The sequence below is a fragment of the Artemia franciscana genome, chromosome 5 (genome assembly GCF_032884065.1).
Source record: "Artemia franciscana chromosome 5, ASM3288406v1, whole genome shotgun sequence".
NCBI lineage: Eukaryota > Metazoa > Arthropoda > Branchiopoda > Anostraca > Artemiidae > Artemia > Artemia franciscana.
This window is the reverse complement of record NC_088867.1, coordinates 21,155,907-21,178,512: the sequence shown is the minus strand read 5'-3', so window position 1 is coordinate 21,178,512 and position 22,606 is coordinate 21,155,907. Positions and strand designations below refer to the sequence as shown.

The following is a 22,606-nucleotide window of genomic DNA, read 5'->3' as shown; positions in this document are numbered from 1 at the left end:
GCAAGGAATGTTTAGTGGTCACATCTACCACGTAAGACATTTTTCCTTCTTTTTGAATAGGTTCTTTTGTGAATAAAAGGAATTATCAGTCGGGTTGGGTAAGGGAGGGCTTATTGTTTAACTGCTTATAGAAATACATTCGGAGTACGCCTTTTGCACTTACGAATTGACCAAGAACATACCCATGTCCGTTTTATACAAGAAAATAACCATGTCCGTTTTATCAAGACACTTGTAAGAGTTCAACGACCGTAAGAGCTTCACTTTCAAGAAAAAAGGCACCGGTTTTTAACATAAGTATGTCTTATAAACACCGTCTAACACAATTACACTTCTTGAAAAAACGAGGAATCCAGTTCAAGTTCCAACAGAATAAGTCAAATCAGCGTAATTGCTAATTAATTTGATCAGCTACAAAATTGCTATCGAAGGGTAATAAAAAGGAAAGATAAAAATCCTACCATAAACGTCATTGAGATGATGTCATAAATTCTCTGAGAGCAAGGTAATCGGTCACGATACTAAGTCACGACCCTCTCTGCTGATAACAGTATTTTGCAAAAGATAACTTTTTCAAGATATTTACAAATATGACTATTTAGTAATGCTGTTTTTGAACTCTTTAATCTTCGACTTCTTGAATATACATGAATCGTTAATAAACCTTTGTGCAAGAAAAATAACTCAATTGAGTGTCATCAAATCGTTACCGTCAAGTTCATCGTTACCGTATTTCCGCGCTATTAATATTAGCAAGTAATATCGAAAGCAAAAACCAAGGACACAGCAGTCACCACAAAAATTCCACAAATATTCATAGACAATTTTTAAGGGACTGTTCTACCTACCCATACCCTGTATCCCAGTATATTTAGTATGTTGCGGAGTCCAAGTTATCGCTATGGGGACGCTTGCCACAATTCTTTACAAACTGTGACACCAAACCCATACAGCGTTTGGCGTTTCTTGGTATTTTGTCAGTGCATTTACAAGGAAACAATTAGTGTAATAGGCCAAATTAATGTACTAATAAGTGTCTGATTTAGGTTTCTGAAAAAAAAAACACAAAAAACACAGAATTACACAGCTTGAAAACAAAGGCAAGAAACACCAAACGCTATATGATACTGGCGGTGTTTTTACATTAGTGCCATTTTCCACTTTTACAAGTTGCCCATACTCTTTGCTCGAGCTCTATGACTAATCGTTTACCACACTATCATCACCAATGCCTTATTATTTTTTAATCCTTTCATTATTGTCACCAATTCTTCCTCACAAAATAAATCTTCCTTCACAACCAAGCTTTTTCACCCTTTTCTATATCTTTTCCTGTAACTCTATCACGATTAATTTGGACAAATCCAGTTTAAATATTCCCTCTCAATTATTAACATGCCAGTACAATATTTTACTATTATGCAGTATGCTGCAGATTCCAGATCCTTGGCAATTTTATCCATAACTGCGACTTCAAACTTCCTTAATTCGCATTTTAATGCTTTCTCCACTTTCTTTACATTCTATTTATTTTCAATATGACCTACCACTCAAATAACTTTTGTACGTACTCCCTCCTGTCTATTAAACATAAAGCATTTTCACAAATATGCCTAGCTCTGTTTCTAACTTTGTTCCGCAAGACACCATCAGCGACTTCACAAACATTTTCCTAAAAACTATTCCATCCGTCTTCTATATCGTCAAATACTCTCCAGTTTAGTATTCAACTGTTCCTGGAAAGTCTCTAAAATTCTCATTCTGGAATCTAAAAATGTAATAGCTTCCAGAAAGGTAGATACTTTTCCCAAATTTCAGCTTTAAATTAACCCTAGACGCAACTAGAAGGCAATTTTAACTTTAAACATCAATAACAACACTTCTATGTACCCTAGTGTCTTGTATCGATCCTGCCAGTCTTCGGTTTACAAAAAGATAATCAATAAAGTTACCTGTCTTATCATCGTGTGAATACCATGTCAACTTATGGGCCATTTCATGACCAAATTTTGTAAGCGGCTTTGAATGGTTTCCTAGATTAACTGGCTTTGAACGTTTTCTGACAAATATATAAATTTTTTTCTACGATTCTTGGTCTGACAATTATAATATCGGATGAGCTTATCGGAAACACGGATTCCGGTTTTTAGGTGTTGTCTGTTAATTTTTCAATTATGTCCCTATCAATTTTCTTTAGTATTTGCACGAATTGAATTAACTGGAAATAACGTTTCTTTTTCTTCTTGTTAACTTATTTTTTATCTTCCCTTTTTGGTAGGTATGGGTGGGTATAGCTCCCTTTTTGGTAGATAGGTATGGGTAGGTATGATGAACATAGAAAAACCAGTTGTATTTCCATTTTCCACTTTAGAATCTTCATCATTGAAGAACAAATCCTTTGAAAAAATTGACATTCCTAATGTATTTTTTTAACTATTTTTTTTTTTACACAGTTTGAAATGGCTTCATAACTAAAAGGGACTCATACTGACTTTTCTTCTTCTTGTTTTTATTAATATGGAGACACTTTCACATAATAAATATACTTTACCATTTTCGTTAATCTACCGTGTCAGAGTGTTGATGAGGACGATAGGTATAGGGAGAGCCTTTTATATATTAAATAAATGAAATGAAAAGCAAGTTTTTTTAACTGCAAGTAAGGAGCCACACTAAAACTTAAAACGAACAGAAATTATTCCGTATATGAAAGGGGTTGTTTCCTCCACAACGCCTGGCTCTTTTCGCAAAAGTTTGACTCTTTTTCACAACTCTACTTTTCAAAACAATAAAAAACTTTAGCGCAAAGAGCGGAAGCAACAAAATATATGAGTAACATTAAAACTTAAAATGAACAGAAATTATTCCGTATGTGAGGGGGGCCACCCCTTCATAAACCCTCGTCAATCAGAGGTATTTTCAAAGAATTTAAGAATTTAGCGTAAAAAGCAAGGGCTGAAGAAGAGTAAGCCCCCCTAAAATACAGATAATATCAATTTGTTCGTTTTCAGTTTTAATATTGCTCCTTATTTTCAGTTTTTAAAAAATTTATATGCACTCTCACTTAAAGTGTAAGGTTGCCAGATAATTTTCTTCTCAAAACAAAGGAGCCTGATACAAATAAATGCTGGAATATGTATTCTTGTCCTTGATTCTTTGCTTGATATGCTGGGTTTTTCTGTATTTTTTGGTTTCTCGTGAGTTTCATCTCATTTAAATTTTAAAAATAGGTGCATTACATTTTCCACCCTGGAAACTGGAAAAAAAGCCTTCCGCTTTTTCTTAGTAGGACTAGTAAAAACGAAACTACCTTGTCACCGTTACCCTAGATACACTTAAAAGTATTTTACTACAACGGCATTTACGGTTGTAACCTGCTATTATGAGGTTATTCATTATCATGTATACGAAAACGCATTTTTTTCACCAAAAAATAGGATTAATTTTAAATGTTTTGTTTTGTTAAATACAGAAGAGCTTAGATGTAGCAATTTCCTTTGAAATGATACCTTAAACAGCTCTCTATGACGTTCCGATTGCCCCACTAACAGTAGAGGAAAAAAGAATAAGAGGAAAGGATGTTCATCCTTTACTAAATTGGAGCTACCGCTGCAACCACAATAATTAGTCGCATTTACCATATGAGCTAAGCGCCAATTTCCCCTCCCCACTTCCATTTTCAAACATTCGCTCTTTTTCCACATACTCTTGCATGATAAACCAACAACTGAAGCTCCGTAACTGAAAGGAAATTGTTGCTGATACATCTGATAAAAAGAATAAACAAAAATGATAATACCATGTGTATTCATTTTTTTTTTTAGATTGTTTAGAATCTCCAATAAACCTAACTCTGAGAGAAGTGAGAAGACTAGAATTTTTATGAATTTCGAAAATTATTTTAAGAATAACAAAGGGTCTGAAGAAAATGGTGCTAAACCAGAAGGTAGCACTCTACAAGTAAACCAAAATTGCAATGCCAATTTTATTACAAAAGTATTTTAATTATCAAACAAAAATTTCATCAGGTGTGGTGTGGGTAAAATGGTTTCATAGTGCGGGTAAGTAAGGTGGTCACTGCTCCCAGCTTCAGTTCTCAGAACAATCTTCAGAAGCATTTCCAAAAAATTAAAATCTCAGCATATTTTTCCCAAATGCGTTATGAAATCCAATGCATGACCAATGAAGTGTACAAAAAAGGATGTTCCACCATTATTTTTATTTTTGTCTACTTTTTTTAAGATTTCCTGTCGGAGTTTTTCTGAAAGTTCAAGTTTTAATTTCAGATATAGTTACACGTTAACAGAAAACCAGATAGTTACATAAAACTCAGAGAGGAGCAAAGAGATAAGGACGAAAGAAGAGAAAGAGGGGAAGAAAAAATATCTAAATAATCTAGACCCAAAGAGGGAGTAAATTTGCATTTTTCAAAAGCAAAGGATACTAACCTTTGAAGACTGACTCTGAGCTCTTTTATGCCTGGGGACGAAGCGACTCAACGGGTCTCCAATACCCAGTCCAGATTTACTATCAGAGCCAAAGTCAACCGTAAAAGCTAACGGAGGTACTGATTTTGAGCTCTCTTCAAGAAAAGGCTGTTCTTCCTCGGCTTGTAGTTCAATCTCCTTTTCAGCAAGGTCTGGCGAATTTCCTGACGTTAATTTTTCATCATCTGTAACTGGAACTTCGTCATAAGCTCCAGAGCTTTCTTGGCCTAAAATACCACATCAAATAAATATTTATTTGTGTAATTAACAATTAAGTCATCTGTCAGACTTGACTCAGACTTAACCCTAGTTCTATTATTTAAATAAGAGAAAGAGTCAAACTTTAGCGTAAAGAGCGGGGCGTTTAGGAGCAAAAGCCCCTTTCATATACGGAGCAATTTCTGTTCGTTTTAAGTTTTAATGTTGCTCCTTACTTTTATTTAAAAAAACTTGTGTTTTTATTTAATTTCATAAAAAGATTACTGTATTGAAATAAACGACACATCATTAACACAGAAATCTGATTAATGGACATTTCTTCTTGGCTTGGTCTGTTTTGGTGGGCGTTTCAGGCTGAAAAATCTCTTTCTAGCTAATTTATCTACTATGGATCGCCTCCCCGTAGTAGCATAATATTTGTAGCCATGGGTATATAATGAGTAGGAGGTAATGAGCTTGAGACTGTCTGTGCAGGATTTCGACTCTTGTTGATAGAAGAGCATCGCCAAGCACTGAAAACCATATCGTGACAAAGAATAGGCCCAGCATTGCACAAAGCCTCTCTTTATACTGGAGGACCCAGGGACTTCGTGCTGCCCGGTTCTAAGCCGGCTTATGCGCCTCGGTGTAGACTTGAGAAGATGTGTTGGTCCCCGTCCTGCATTGGTATCCAGGACCATTGCTTTTCTTAAGGCTAAAGTAATTTCAATTATTTAAAGAGCATGAAAATCGCAGCTTGGAATGTTTTGACGTTATAAAATAACTATCGTATCGACGTATTGACTGACGAATTGAGACGATTCAAAATGGACTAATTAAGAGTTTCAGAAAATCATATCCCAGGGATAGGAAGCTTGACATTAGGCGATATAGAATTTGTTTACTCAGGCAGGAAGGATAGAATACATAAACAGGAAGTAGGGCTCATGATGAATAACGAAACTGCTAGGTCTTGTTTAGGATGGGAAGGTATTAATAATTTGAATACAAATCACTCATTTTATGACTATTTGATTATAAAATGGCCCATCAGTTAACAAGGTATTCACGTGATGGTAAGACAGCAAACCTTATTGATTATGTTATCGTAAACCGAAGACTGGCAGGGTCAATACAAGATACTAGGGCATATAAGAGTGATATTATTAATGTTAAAAGAAAAGATCACCATCTGGTAGTGTCTAGGGTTAATTTAAAATTGAAATTTCGGAAGAGTAACTACCTCCCAGGAAGTTATGAAGCTAGTAGACTCCAGGATGAAAATCTGAGAGAAACTTTTCAGGAATAGTTGAATAGTAAACTGGAGAGTTTGAAATTTGACAACGGGGAAGATGGGTGGAATTATTTTAGGAAAACAATTTGTGAAGTTGCTAATTGTGTCCTAGGGAAGAAATTTAGGACTGCAGCTAGAAATATGAGTGCAAAAGCTTTATGTTTAATAGTGAAGAGAACGGGCTTGTACAAGAATTATCTGAGTGATAGATCATATGAAAACAAAAAGAATGTAAAGAAAGTGGAGAAAGAATAGAAATATGAACTAAAGAGGTGTGAAGTGAAGGCCATGAATAAAATTGCTGAGTATCAGGAAGATGCAGTTATACGGCAAATTACTAGAATATTGTACTTGCGTGTTAATAAATCGAGAGAGTAGTCAATCTGAACGTGTCTCAGTTAAAGATAGGAATGGGGCCACACTTAGTGATAAGGAAAGAGTTAAAGAGAAATGGGCAGAGCATTTTGTGAATATGCTAAACGAGATAGAGTTCCACTAAAAGATGTAGAGGAAAATGAAAAAGTTTGTGATACCTTAGTTGTGAAGGAAGATTTGTTTTGTGAGGAAGAATTAGCGACAGTACTAAAAGGATTAAAAAATAATGAGGTTCCAGGTACAAATAGTGTGGTAAAAGTGTTTCTTAAATATGACGGCTCTGAGGATAGAAATAAGTTACTGAAGATTATTAATATGATTTTTGAAAAAGGGGAAATATTGATTAAACCACTATATAAGAAGGGTAATAAGAGTGCCTGTGGTAATTATCAAGGCATTAGTCTGGTCTGTGTAGGTACCAAATTACTTAGTAATATGATACTTTATAGACTGAGAGATGCTGCAGACAAAGTTTTAAGAGAAAACAGTGAGGTTTTAGAAAAGGCAGAGGATGTGTCGACCAAATTTTCGCTCTTAGGTTAATAATTGAGAAGTGCCTGAGTTATCAAACACTTTTAGTCCTTAGTTTTATAGATTATGTGCAAGCATTCGATTCTGTTGATAGAAGAGCTTTAGTGAAGGTTTCATCCTTGCATGGTATCCTCCTTTATATGAATTATTTCCATGGATGTGTCTTAAGAAGCACAGGAAAGGCGACAGGAAAGGCGATCATTTTGACGGATTTGATGGATTGATCAACAGGGTAGCTTCACTTACCTTGGTAGTATTATTAGTAAAGATGGTGGGAGCAGTGAATATGTTAAAAGTAGAATAACCAAGGCTCAGGTGTTTCTGCACAGTTTAAAAAAAAGTTTGGAAGATAGAAAGATAAGTCTGCAAACCAACATTAGAATATTGGAAGCTACAGTGATGACAGTGGTGAAATATGGCTCGGAAGCCTCGGCGCTCTGAAGAGCGGATGAAGATTTGCTATATGTTTTTGCCTACTGATTGTTCTTGGTACCCAAAGAGTTACTGTGAAACAGTTACCCTTTCATCGTTACTCAGAAAAGTTCATCCTATTGTAGTGTTGTGATTTGTTTTAAGGTTTGGGTTTTATATTTTCGTCAGTAGAGGAGGGTCCAGCGGAGGTCTTGACGGAAATATTTGCATCATTTTTCAATATTTTCACTGTCTGTTTATTGTCCTCGTTTTCTTCCTTTCTTTACGATTTTATTTTTGATCATGATTAGCCAGTGCGGTCTCAGAAATTATTTATGAGTTGTTAGTAATAGTACAAGCATCATTAAATATTATAAATAATTTTAGTAACAAATTTTAAAGTATTGAAAACATCAGTGCCGGCCCGGAAGTATTACGGTTTCTGCCAATTTTTCATGTGGAGATGTTCCGGCGGAATTATCCGTGGGCTATTTTTTGCGTGTTTTGACTTCTGGGAAATAATTTCTACGGAAGGGGGCATTTCTGAAGTGATCGAGAAACCGACTGGAGATCAAAGTGGTTATTAAAATGAAAGAATGCTAAGAAGAATTTTTCAGGCCTAATCGTCCACCAGAAATTTTACAGGGAGGGGGATTCTCAGCAATGAAAGTACTTTCTGGAAGGATCTGACGAAGGGGGGAGGTTACTTTACGTTGGACGAAATTTTAACTAAGGAGATTTCTGTGAGAGTGAGGGTTGCCCCCTCCATATATGAAGGGTGTTCACCGCTAAAGTTTGACTGTTTGTCCCAATTTTTAAAAGTGTTTACTGAAACACGGGGGCTTTATGATTAGAATAGGAAGCTTTTTTAAAAGTGCTAACAGTTTTAGCGTAAAGAGTAAGGTAATGAGGAAGGGGCAACCCTTCACATAAAGAATAAATATGCCAAAGTTAATTTGCAAATTTGTTTTTATTTTTCATGTACGGTGAGCCAAATTTGAACCAGCATTTGTTGAAAAACGTCCAGAAATTAAATATAAAAAACAAGTTTTTTTTACTGAAAGTAAGGAGTAACATTAAAACCTATAACGAACAGAAATTATTAAGTGTATGAAAAGAGGTTGTCCCCTCCTCAACGCCTCAATCTTTTCGCTAAAACGTTTATTGTTTTAAAAAGTTGAGTTACGGGAAAGAGTCAAACTTCAGTGTAAAGAGCGAGGCGTTGGGGAGGGAACAGCATCTTTCATATACGGAAAAGTTTCTGTTTCAAGCTTTAGAGTCGTTCCTTAATTTCAGTTAAAAGCTTGTTTTTTTTCCATTTAATTCAAAAAAGAAGAGCCTATTACCTATTGCTTACACATAACATTTGTTATTGCGAAATAAACAGACATTTTTCGGGAGACGAATTTTCTATGGGATAATTACCAGTGGTGGGTTGTGAGGGATGCCCCCTCTTAAATACTTCGCTCTTTACACTAGAGTATGACTTTTTTCATCCCAATCCTTTACGAACGAAAAGTGAAACATAAGGTTCGTTAAGTTAGAATAAGATAACTTTTTGAACATTCTAAATAACGTTAGCGTGAAGAGCGAGCTATTGTGGAGAGGGTGTCCCTTTCATATCGTAATAATTTCTGTTCGTTTAATCTTTAATGTTGATCCTTACTTTCAGCTGAAAAAAAAACTGTTTTTTTTTTTATCACGAAAAGGCACAAACGATTCTCAGGGGAAAACATTGGAATGCTGCTGATTTTGAATAGCCAAAAATAGCTATCAGTTTATTTTTCCTTACCCAGAGGCTGAGCCCGTGTAATTCCAAATCTAGATTTTTACGGTAAGCATTTACGTCATAGAAGCTTGTTTTTGTGTTATTCAATGTTTGGGGGGGGGGGAAATGTGCAAATACTCTTTAATTAGAATTTTTGTTATTGAACTTTGGCAAAGCGAAGTTAATTAATTTGAGAAAAAAATTATCGGAGATATCGAAAACATTATAACAAATATAGAAAGTGAAAACATCGATATATCGTTTAGTCAAATTATCGCCCAACACATCCAATTTAAAGCGAAACATCTCACTTTAAAACTTATCTAATAATGGACATGAAGCAAAACAGCAGTTTGCTTTGGATGCATGAGCTAATAGCCTATAGGCAGTTAGATTGCCTCTGCATCGCCTTTGTCAACGCAGCGTTAATCCGCCATACAAGTGGAGAATGATACGTAAATTATGCAAATAAGGTACAAAATTTTCATGGGTTCTGACCATGGCTGAGATAATTTTTCGAACTCGGGAATAATTTTTTTTTAATTCAGCCAAATTGACAGCACAATCATTTTGACAGTGTCAAACACCAATATTGAGACATTGGAGGTGCAAAGCCCCTCTATTGCTAATATTAAACATTAGATGTTTATTTAAATACATAATCTACGCCTCAGCTTTTGACGATTTAATATACTTAATCATTCCGTAGATGCAAACAATTTGGGGAGCATGCGCAAGAAAGAGAAGATGCAATAGCTCCTAGATACAACCTAGGAGGAAATATATACCGGTAGTAGGAGTAGTAATAGCCATTTTCCTCTTTTGAAACCCTTATTAATCAAAACCTTTAACTTAAATGAAGATTAAGAAAACTTACATTTTTCTTGTAAGCGAAAAGGAGATTGGTAACAAAACTCAGAGGTGTACTCTTGGCACAGTGGCTGTTCTAAGGGGGAGGGGGCAGAGGAGCACTTGCCCGGGCGCAGAAATTTTAGAGGCACAAAATTTCGAATAAATAATCGAATGGTTTTCGAAATTTTGTTTTCATTCAAATAAAGAAGATGGCACAGTTGACAGCAAGTATAAACAAATTGAATGGAATCCAAAATTTTCATTTTTCCCATATCTTCATCACCATTCTTTGAAAATAAAAGTAAGTAGACCTAATTTAATTTATTTTAATACTTTTGTGATATTTTGTGTTGAAACTTTGTTAATAAATGAGCCTTTTGTTAAAATTTGGCCTGAAAAATTTTGGGAAGGAAGGAGGGGGGAGGCTAACCAAAATTTTATCCCGTGAGCAAGAGAGACTAGAACCGCTACTGTCTTGGCAATAGAAACACTCAAAATTTGGCGATGATTTTGTACCCACAATAAAAAAAGCTTATGAGCAACATAGAATCCATGGAATACAAAATATCCATCTCTTGCAATCCCGCTAATGCTAAATACCATAAGACATAAATTTTTCCCAGAAATTTCACTACTATATTAAAAATTCTAATTACTTCCAATGGTGTTAGTCTTTAATTGTTACTAGGCCACATACCAAGTAATTAGTTTCAATCCTCTTTTTTTTTTACTCAAAACGATTTGCAAGGATGCATCTATAAAACTGCTCAATCATGCAAACATAATCAACAATTAAATAAGAATTTAATGACTGTACCCTAGGTTACTGACTTTTTCTTTTGGCAGGCATCCTAAATCAAGTACGTCGTTTTTCATAATTTGAACCATAGGTTTTTATGGTTGAAGACATTTTAAAATTAAAAAATTGTTGTTGCGCAGTATTTAACAAATCTGAAGATATTTGGAGGAACTGAAGCATAATTATTTTTTTAAACACCATGTTGGGTAAAAATCAGTGATATTACCATAATTAATATTTGAGTGCTGTGTTTCCCTTTTCCCCAGGACACGGATAACCTGCTATCCAAAAAATTAAAATTTTTATCTAAATTTATATAATGGCTTCATGAGATTCTAAATTGACAACAAGAGCAAAAAAAAATTAATGTGTCACTCGGTTGGATTATTCATTTTATTAAACGGTTTAAAAAGTGACAATCCTCAGGCTTGTGGTCAGAAGCATAGCTCCAGCAATTAAACTGACTTTTTATATTTCCCTCTTTTTAGAATTCTGAAAGACTATCGCTTTACTGAAAATCGATTTTACTTAAAGTTTTAGGAGAATAAAAATCATATACTAAATTTACTGATTCCATGGCCAGTGAAAGATCATTTATACCCTTATAAATTAGTCTTTTAGTTTTTGCAGAGTTCATATTTTCTGCTCTTAATTGTGCTGACTTGCATCAATTTTGTGTTTTCTGTAAAGCGTTGGTTTTCCAGAATTATGCAACTTTAGAGAATCATTACGAATCATTTTATTTGTACCAAATATTGCAGACATATGTTGGGAAGCCATAATTTTGTTCGTCTTAAGGTTCATCTTCGCTGTTTACTTCATCAGAAAAACTTCGTTTTTATTTAAATTGATTTGTTCGTTTTTAGATTTAAAAAAAATATACAATAAACCTTAAACACAGATTTTTGCTTCAAGGCGATGAAACTAAAGAAGTCACATGATTTTTTGCAGAAATAAGGCATTATACATATATAGGTTTTACATCCCAGTTAAGTCATTACTATTGCTATTTTTCTGCTGCATTATTGTGAAAAATTTGGAGCTACTCAGAAGAAAGTATACTTGCGTTATTTTGATTTCTCGGGCTTCAACATTTTACAAGATTTAATATCATTTGACAAAAAAGTGTATTAGAAACAAAACAAGAGCCAAGAGCTCATATGTCACTTGTGACGAGCTCGGAAGAGCCAAGAGCTTCTTCCCACCAAGTTTCATTACGATTTTTCCACTCCAAGCGCTTTCCAAGATTTCCAGTTTCCCCCTCCCCCCAATGTCACCGGATCCGGGCGGGATTTAAGATAAGAGCTCTGAGACGCGAGGTCCTTCTAGATATCAAATTTAATTGAGATCTGATAACCCGTTCGTAATTTTAAAACTAGGAAATAAGTTTAAAATTAGAAAAACTTGGTAAATACCAAGTGCCATGAAAACCGATGAGAGACAAAGAGGCAATATTTGATAATTACAAGCTACAACTTGAGGTCTTAGTTCCGAGTCGGAGAATGAAGTCCAAAGAAGATATAAAGCTTTGTAATCTTTGCGCTATCGAACCAATTCAAATTTTTACCCTAACAGAGTCTACGGACCAGAGATAAGAAGATGAAAGAATTTTCGAGGGATATCAGGCTCATTTTGAAATCCCCGTGAATTTCTTTTTGTAAAAAACTTTTACGATAAAGATTACCCAAAATACAATTTAATATTTCTGAATCAGCTTCAAATGGCAATTCTTGTCATGACACATTTTCTTTTTCCAAACGCGTTTTTAAACCACCGGTTACTATGGAATATGGTTTGCTCTTTAATAGGTTGCCAAAGGGGCTGGCAGGAGTAGCACTAAAAGGGAGGGATTGTAAACATCTGGTCATTGATTTTCAACAATGTAGATTAGTGGAGTACCCTTTTCATGCTTTCCAACATTTTTAATGGGGTTATTGGACCAAAAAATGCCTTTTCTGGTGGCATTTATGACTTATCGAGGGAGTCATTGAGACAAATTTACAAAGAGCAAATAAATATGATCAAGACCCTTAGAATAAGTCATTAAATGTCTCTTTATAATGCTGCAGTAGATTGCTACTTCTGCTAGTCAGTCCACAAATTAGGAGGGAGAGTATACAAGAGGGAGGATTGTAAAATGCAAGTTACAGGTTGTTGACCATGGAGATTGTGATAGTACTCTTTTCACGCTTACTAACATTTCCGCTCCAGATAGAGCACCAACAAGTGTCATTTTTGGTGTCATATGACACTTTATGATGTTGCTATCAAGGAAAATTTATAAGAATCACGCAAATATGAAAACTATATTTCAAATTACACCAAAAACCCTTCTAAGATGTTGCAGTAGCCTGCTAGTTCTGTTAGTCAGTAGACGATTTATACAAAATAATAAGTGGACTGGGAGAAGGATATACATAAGAGAAGGGATTGAAACCCAAAGGATAGGGGATTCCAGCCATAGATTACAATAGTACCCTTTTCATTCCTCCCAGCCTTTCTATTCCGGAAGTGGTATGCAGAGTGCACTTGCTGCTGCCAAGTTGCAATTTTTGAAATCGTTATCAAGCTTGCGCAAAGCGATTGGATATACAATTAGCTTTCAAATGAGCCCTCAAACAGCCCTTGGTGATGTTCCAGTACCCCACCCAATCTTCCCCTCAGAGATAATGACAGTCATTTTCAGGGAGCAACATGGTACTTTATGATGAAATTATCAAGTAAAGTCAATAAAAAGCGATTAGATAAAAAATTAGCTTTAAAATGAGCCTTTGCACACCTTTCTACGGTGTTCCAGTGCCCCACCCAGTCTTTCCATTCCAGAAATGACAGCCAAAGTTCATTTTTAGGGTTGCCATATGGGACTTTATGATGGCATTATCAAGTCCAACTTATAAAAAGCTATTATGTATAAGAATTAGCTTTTAAGCGAACCCTTAACCAGCTCTTTATGATGTTCCAGTGCCGCGCTAGCAATGAGAAAAATAAGAGGAAATATAAGTTACTCATGCAATAAAGTGATTTCCCTTGTTGTTCAAGGTGGAGGACTGTAAATATCCTACACAAGGCTTTGGCAACGGTAATTCAATTGGTTTACTTCTCATTTTGGTCTTACCCTATTTTCGATGGGTTTCAGGTTCTTTTACCTTTTTTTTTGAAAGACAAAACAAGCCAAATTCGCTTTTGAAGTTAAATTTTACGTTTAAGATTTAGTCAGAATAATTAAAATTCCTAAATGAGCTAAAAACGACAATTTCTTCTAACTATATATTTTTTTAAACGCAGTTTAAACTTCTGGTTAATATGGGCCGTGGTTCCAAGTTAACAAAAGATACCTGATACAAGTCATTTTCTACACAGTTAGCGTGTTTCCGATCCTCGCAAGAAATAATACGCTCGATTTTCTTTTCTTTTTTATGCCTGTCGTTCAGCAGCCACTTCGGCTAATTAGAAAAAAAACCCACCCAGGTCATATTTGACGAAACAGAACAGGACCTATATTTCTCATCGTTGCACCTACAGTTATCGGATAAGAAAGAAAAATAGACACACCAAAGCAAATCCTTTCTTATCGAGATAAAAGCGTTTACTTCTTTCACTTATTCCGAGGGGACCCCATTTTCTGCCACCTAGTGCACATCTCAGAGCTCCACGAGTGCCACAAAGCCCCGCCATTCGTAGCACAGCCAACACAACGCCTGGCAATTTCGCCAATCTTGGTACACGACACCTGTTGTGTGTGATTTCTGAAATTCGGCCCAACCATCAATTTACTAGCACATTGACAAAATAGTATGAATGCATAACGGCTTGCACAACTAGTTTATAGTAGATTGAAAAGATGGGTTCTCTTGCTTTATCAGCTCATCTTTTCTTTTTGTTTACACACATGCCTTCTCCTCCTCTGAAGTTTAAGCGATTCTCCCACATTTCCCATCATGTGTCGTATAACTTATAGACCGTTTTGAGGTCCGGACGATCTGGCCTCCCCAACAAGCTCCTGTGTAAGCGTCTACATCTTGCGACATGTGATCCCCATTCCTTTTAGTCTGTCTACACAAAAAAAAGTAGACGAAAAAAAAATAATTTACCACCACTTGGTTAGTGCACAGTGTTGAGGTGTTGTGAAGGCAGGATAAAATGAAGGACCGTAGAGCAGGTACAAATACAGAGTGGGTGATACCTAGACGTCTGAACTTACTACAGACAATACGTTACCCACTAAGAACTCAATATTCAAATGGTTTCAAATCAGTTCAACCAGGGAGAATGATTTATCACTAGTCATATGGGTAAGTGAAAAAGGTATATTCAATCACACTATTCTTCACTATTTAACGACTCGAAAAATCCTGCATACAAAACATCTAATTCTAGTTATTAACACAAAACTTTAAATACACACCCAAATTTTCGGTTTGACTAAATCAAACATATACTAGTTACTACTTTCACGTTGAATCTAACAAAGAGACTGTTAAAAAAAGAAGAAGAAATTGTCTTGGAACACCTGTTTTAAAACTCACCTGCACTTAATGAGTCTTGCAGCATAACTGCTGAACAGGTCCAGCCAGAAGCAATTATTTTACTGCTACAAGCTCAAATGTATATCAAGATCTCGTTAAATGAAATAACAGTGGTTTCAGACTGAAATGGCATCTTTTCTTGCAAAAAAAGAAAACAAAACACGAAATTCCTTTTTTTTTAATGTGAACCTCCCCCAGCCTCCACATTTAACCATGCAAAAATCACAAGTCTCCCACCTAAGGATCAGACCTTCAGACATCTTTCCAGACAATCTAAAATATTTAAGAGAGGGGAGGGGTATAAAAGATTTTCCAGGGTCCTTCAAAAATTTAGTTTAGTAAAATATTTATAACTTATGTAATTTAGAACAAAAATCCAGATTTTGGCGCTTTTCACGTGTTTTTTCGCAATTGTTCTGATTGAGAGGGGGGGGGGTTGAGGATCTTATAACCAGCCTCAAAGGCAAATTTTTCCTATTATCTCCGGATAAATGCTATTATGCATCACTTTCATGATCTTTTATACCCTTGAGCACGTTCTTAGCTCCCGATAGCAAAGGAGCAGCACCCCAGGTGGTATGGAACACACAGGATCCTAGGATTAGGGCTTCACATTATAAGATTTGCCAGCCTTCACATGTATATCTTAGTAGACAGGGAGGACAGGCTACACCTTTGCAAAAACAGACCCCTGCAGCAAATTTGAAAATGTAAGATTTGAGCAACGTGTCGGATCCGTCGTCCTTTAAATGAGTGCAAAAACGGTCGAAGCTGCGGAACGAGTCGGTGCAAAAATTTAACAAGGCTAAGACACTATTTCTGATACATATAATGCACTCAGTTCGTTTTGATTTAGGACAGCCATGCTGTAATTTTGGCAAAAGGATACCAAAAACAAACCGTTCACACTTTCAGCTAAAACATTTGGAGACACAACATAAGTACAGTTGGACAAAGGAGGTTGGAGATGGCGTGTTTGTACTATAACCACAGGGGTCTGTACAAGGGAAGTAGAGTACTGCTGGCCAAAAGAGCTCAGAGACAGAGCATACGTGCAATGGACGAAAGAAGGGCGGGAAATCGAGCATATGTGGTGTGGGACCTAGCTTTAGACCCCTTAGTCATAGAGATTGATAATCCTTTAAATCCAGAAAATTGGGTTTGAATGTATCTATTAAGCGTCTGCTTTTTAAGTCTAATTGCATAATCAGGGCCTTTGCCCCATAGAATACAAATGCCATATCCTTCCAGGGCACTTTTTAGAATCCTTTTTCAGTTCGGATTAAAAAGCTATCTTGAAACTTCAATTTGACACCATTTTGGGCGGCAGAGATTCAGGAGAGGGGAAGGTGCAACGGAGGTTGGGGGGAGGGTACAAAATGGTTCCAGGTTGTCCTACGATTAATTTTGGTAGTTAAAATAGGCGTTAGAACTAAGATACAATAAAATGAGTTTACTTCCAAGTTTCTAAGATCATTCATTTCCTAAGATAGGGCAAAGAAAAGAAAAATAATAAAAAAAAAAACACGGGCAACACATGGCTCTCTACCAGGTTAACCCTATTGCATTGACTAGGATTATTGAATCATTTCCACTTATAAGTAAACACTCATATTTTGAACGTGACAATCTGAAAAAATATCAAAAGCTTAAGAAAAACGTGCCCAAGGACAAGCCACGTCATGACATTAAGAATGAATGAAAATTCTGACCATTATCTGATGACCATATTTAGATGTAATAAAAAACAACTCGTCAAGTCTTGATGACCAAGACAAATATCCTTAAGTGTTCGTATGAATCACTTTGTTAGTCTTTTAAACTGACTTAATTATAGCTCAATTATAAACACCCAGTGATAAATTATACTATTTTATCTCACAAGATAATTTCGATTGCACAAGACAATGATTTCTCTTGACTGAGAAGATATGATTGGAAAGAAACTAGTGTATATAACAATTTTCAGTTGCATAACCCTTATTGAACAAGAGCTAAGAGCTCATGTGGCACTTGTGACGAGAGATCGGATCCGGTTATGTCAATCACGTATCTAGAACTTGCGCTCATTCTTCCCAACAAATTTCATCCCGATCTCTCCACTCTAAGCGTTTTCCAAGACTTCCGGTTTCCAAGATTTCCGTTTCCCACCTCCATCCCCCAATATCCCCAGATCCGATTCGCATTAAAAATGGAGTATCTGAGACATGATATCTTTCTATATATCAAGCTTCATCAAGATCCGATAACCCATTCGTGATACAAACATACCTTAATCTTCACAATTCGAATCTAGTTTTGGATCTTCTTCATGTAAAAATTGGGGTGGTTTGGGATTCAAATCTGAAACCTCTCGCACCCTTGGCGAGAATCATATCGCTTGACTAGCAAGCCACACTTAAAAACAAAAATCATTTGCTTTATCGGCAAATAAAATTCTTCTCAACTATTTCGTTCGCCCCCCCCCCACAGATGGTTGAATTGGGAAAGCGACTATTTCTAATTTAATCTCGTCTGGTCCCTGATACGCCTGCTAACTTCCATCTTCCTAGTTTATCTGGAAATGCCCGAGTTAGCAAAACCGGGACCGACAGAGAGACAGAAATTGCGATCGCTATGTCACTTGGTAATTACCAAGTGCCATAAAAAACACACTGTAAAAAACCCTAAGAATCGCTTTTTCCATTATAATTATATAAATACGCTACAAAAATTTGGTTACCATGCTGAAATTTAGCACCACAAATATGAGAATCAAGGACCTAAATTACTTTACTGCATATACAAGGGCGTCGTTTTGGGGGACAAAAGGACACTTGTCCCCCTCCTCCTATATATATATATATATACTTTGGTTTATATGTTAAATTCGCGCGTCGTAAACATAAAACTGTGACACAAATGTGACCACCATGCATGTTAGCTCGGTAGTCAAACCATTCTTGGTAATCAATGATAACATGCGTTCTTATAGATATTCTAAAAAAACGAAAATTTTATAACAATACGTAAGCCTATATCAACAAATTTCCTTTTCAATATTGATTAAGAATACATAAAATTCCTTAAATTCTAAGATATTACTGAACAGTTAGTAGCATAAGAAAGTTGCACAATTTACAAAAGGGAGGGAGGGAGAAACAGCCCCAAAAGGCGGTGAACACAATCCTCCTTAATTCCTAATTTGATACAAAATCAGCTACAAACCTACTTTAGCCGCCGCAGTGTTATTCTTGTACATAGCACTAATGACATTAATGTATTTGTTTGGTATACCATACAAGGATAAGACCTTCGCTAAAGCTTTTCTATCAGCTGAATCATACGCTTGCTCATAATATATAAAACTGAGGACTAAAGGTGTTTGATGACTCGGGCACTTCTTAATTATCAATACACGAGCGAAAATTTGGTCGACACATCCCCTACCTTTCTAAAACCACACTGTTATTCTCTTAAAATTGTCTACATCATCTCAAGTCAAAAAATTATCATCATACTAAATAATTTGCTACCTACAGAAACCAGGCTTATGTCTCAATAATTACCACACTCGCTCATATCACCTTTCTCATACACGGGTGTAATTTTGGTTTTCCTAAAGTCACTAGGTACTTTTTTTAAAAATCATATTATCATCCTCAACAACTTTCTCAGATAGACAGAAGTTCCTCATCTAGAATTTTACCTGAAAACAAATATTTCAAATAGTAATAAAAGAGCTGAGATAAAACTGAAAACAAACACAATATAAGAAAAGGATTTCCGCCCCTCGAAGTTAGCTTGGTCACACCGGAATCTATAGCCAAATGGTACCACTGCACTCAGTAGTTACGATCGTATAAAATTTAAGGGGGGGGGGATTTGTTCGACTTTCAACACCGAAAACGGAAAAAAAGTTTGCTTTCCAAAATCTAGCCCCCCCCCTCCACTGACGTCACTGTTGGTACTAATTGCAGTAACATCTAGGCTACATTCAAATGCTAGCTGATTTTGGGTTTGTATTATTTTTTGTATTTTTGTCTTATCAAGTGTTGATTCATAATACTAAATTATGTCAACCTGAAACTAACCCAACAAAATCAGTACATCGAGGCACCAGGAGGTGGGGGGTCCAGTTAAACTGGAAGCAACTCAGAAAATCCAAAAATATAAATTTTCTAAATGTAATGAAGTAGGAATTTCATTATTATAGTCATTTGTTTAGAATCATATAGTTCGTTGTAACGAAGTATCTTGATAATAATAGACATATCAAAAGAATTGAATGTTGATGCTTATTCAAAATACATAAAATTCATGAAGTTTAATGTTCCCCTTGAAAAGTTACGAGCATGAGAAAATTTGCACTAATTTTCGTAAAAAGGGGGACTACCCCTAAGGAATCAACTGATCTTAATGAAAATCAGACCATGAGATTCAAAATATTAGAGATCCATAGTGTAGTGGTTTCAAGCTATATAAAATATAAAAAATATAAAAAATATATATATATAAAAAAAATGTTAGAATTTTGAAATTTTTGCCGGAAGCAAAATCACCGATGCGTGTTTATTTTTTTTTTCCTCAGGGGTGATCGTACCAAACCAGTGATCATAGAATACCGGGAGAGGGCTTATTTGATGGAAAATCAAATGTAGCCATTTTCTTCAGCATGGTCGATTGATCTAATAACTACGTCTTTGAGGGTGACTTGACCCCCACAGCCCCCAGGGAAGGACATCAAGTTATGAACTTTGCCCATTGCTTAAATATAAAAGGCTGCTGGCTATTGGGAAGTATAAAGATATTTTCATGGGGATTTTCTGGTGGGGGGTGCTTAATTGGGAGGATCTTTCCATGGAGGAGTTTTTGTGGGGGGAAGGGAATAATCCTTGGGATGGGAGGGGAGTTGGATTTCCGAGCACTAAATAAAAAAGCATCAGAAATTACGGTAAAATTCTAGTTAATTGACTTCTTGCTAAATGTTGTTTTGTCAAAATTTCAATAGGTATAGACCTGTCATATAAGCAAATTTCAGGGCCCTCTAGAGGGAGAAGGAGTTGAGGTGGGTACTTTAAAATACCTTCCCGGGACATACTTTAGCCTTTAGACCCGTCCCTGAAAGTTTCATTTTCCTAACCTAAACCCTTTCCAAGATAGCAAGAAGTCAATTAACTAGAAATTTACCGAAATTACCAGAAATTAGGCTATGACGTATCTGAGGAGGTTGCCCTCTCCTCAGTACCCCGTTCGTTACGCTAAAGTTGTTTTTGAATTTGTAAACAGCTCGTTATTGCAATTAAACGGTCCTTGTGTATCGGAAGTGATTCTTCAATAATTGGAACAAAAAGTCATCTCCCTGGCCAGATTAGCTAAGACCTACTTTTACCAAGGGACTATTTTACTCACGAAATATTGATCGTATTCCGTCCAAAAATCTTCTTCTCATTTGAAAGGGCTCTCTTATTCTTCTTAAAATTCAGATATAGCACAATCAACAGCCAAAAACTAAGTAAAACCAAACCCATGTACTTGTAATAAGCAGAACATTATCAGCGGCTGGTGCCAATTTCAGAAATAATTTCAGTCAAAATGCCTTTCACAACTACCCGACAATATACTTCATTAGAGTCGAGGGTCGCATTTAACCAAAGTTTTTTTTTATGCTAAAGAAAGAGAAGACCCAATTGATTGTGGGTAGAAAGTGAAACTTCTTTTTTGACCAATGATCAACAATTATTTTACTTACGGACAGTAAGCAATTAAAGCATTTCCTATTTGATATGGTTTCACTAAACAATTATAGCCAGTAAATACTAAAATCAGTAGCTGTAATGTCAAATATTAATAATAATAGTTATAAAAAACCCTTGACAAGAAACGACCTGATATCCTTCATCTAAGTAGAACCTGTTTCTCTGACGTTCAATCCTAATTAAATATACCTAAACATGATAAAAAATATAGTACTTTAGAAACAAACTTTACATATTAGGGGGGGGGGGGCAAATTATATATTTCCCATCTATTCTGTCACTTCTCTTTGTCTTGTCTCAAGCTAAGCTGCAAGAAACTAACGGGAAAAAACGGTTCTACAATGCGTCAATGGATGAACGTATCGTCAGTGGTTGGCGCTATATCATACAAGTCCCAAAATCTGTATTGATTGACCAGACTGTATACTGTAGCCCGAGGGCGCAAAGTATGTTTTTTTTTCAGATGAGGCTAGAGCCTGTTGTATTTATTTAAACCCTATTGTAGTGTACCCAAAGGGAAATTTTGATTATTTGGAATTCATTCAAATCCTTTATTCTTAAACTATTCACATAACATCCCCGGCAGGGAGCCTGGCTCGAAAGCCGGGCGACAATACAAACGGTATAAACAAACAAACCCAGAAGAAACGGATGTCATCACACTTTTCACTCTATCCCATACCAAGAAATAAATGCCAAAAAATACAATTATTAAAAATATTGTCATTATATATCCAATAGCTGAACGGCCGGGAGCTACTCACAAATTAATATTTACTAATTAGCACAGCTTTGATTTTAGTTTTTAATGTAGGCCCAAAGGGCATGTGGAAGCGCGACAGACAGCAGAACACACTTGATCTTTCCCTAGAAAATGAAGCGACACCTGTGGTCTCCCTTAATGAGTTATGAACTATGGCCCTAGATGTCTACTATTACTATCGTACACACCTAGAGGAACTATGCCTAAGATTCTAAGTAAACTAGAAAGAGCTTCAATGGTTCATTGCCCTAGTATTACTTAATTTCTTAGTATTAAATCCTTTGTCCAAAGGGCGAGGGTTTGAATCCTGATGTAGCCAATTATTTGATTTGGGACGGGGGTCAGTTGCGTGACTCCGTAAGCTCAGCCACAGTCGACTCAGCTTTAAATGGGTACATGGGGAAGGTAAACAGGAAGGGTGTGCTAAAGCATAGGATGGATGACCCCCCATCCCCTCATTGCACTTCCTGGCTGAAGGGTCTTGAGACGGAGATCAGCAAGGCCGGTTTGGACTTTAAGGGTTTAGTGCCGTATCCTTACCTACCTTACCTTATAACTTAATTGAAAAAATTGCACAGCTTTCAGGTAGAATTAAAGCTATCTAACATTTTTAAAACTACCAAAACATACAACACGAAAGGGAAAATATCAAGAACACGCCCTTGATAAGATTCATTATGACAGGTAGCTGAATAACTTAAAGAAAAAGCCTCACATACAAATAAAAATGACATTGCAGGATTCTGGAAAGAAAAGAGTCAATACATTTTTTTTTCTAGGTAAGTCATATTTATTTCGTTAGATTAATTTCTTCATTTATCAAAATAAACGTATACTTAAATATTTATCAGATTTATGGTTTGA

The 22,606-nt window shown here is 35.9% G+C and overlaps 1 protein-coding gene across 4 annotated transcripts in view; it reads right to left on the bottom strand.

The window, feature by feature from the left end:
* LOC136027090 (serine/arginine repetitive matrix protein 2-like) overlaps positions 1–22,606 on the bottom strand; it is a 143,065-nt gene that overhangs the window by 57,752 nt on the left and 62,707 nt on the right. For 3 of the 4 annotated variants that reach the window (XM_065704035.1, XM_065704033.1, XM_065704034.1), the window contains one exon: positions 4,449–4,714. In XM_065704035.1, the coding sequence (XP_065560107.1) occupies positions 4,449–4,714 (266 nt within the window). Of the gene's footprint in view, positions 1–4,448; positions 4,715–20,632; positions 20,797–22,606 lie in introns of those variants that run through there. The other variant, XM_065704036.1, reaches the window with a different exon arrangement.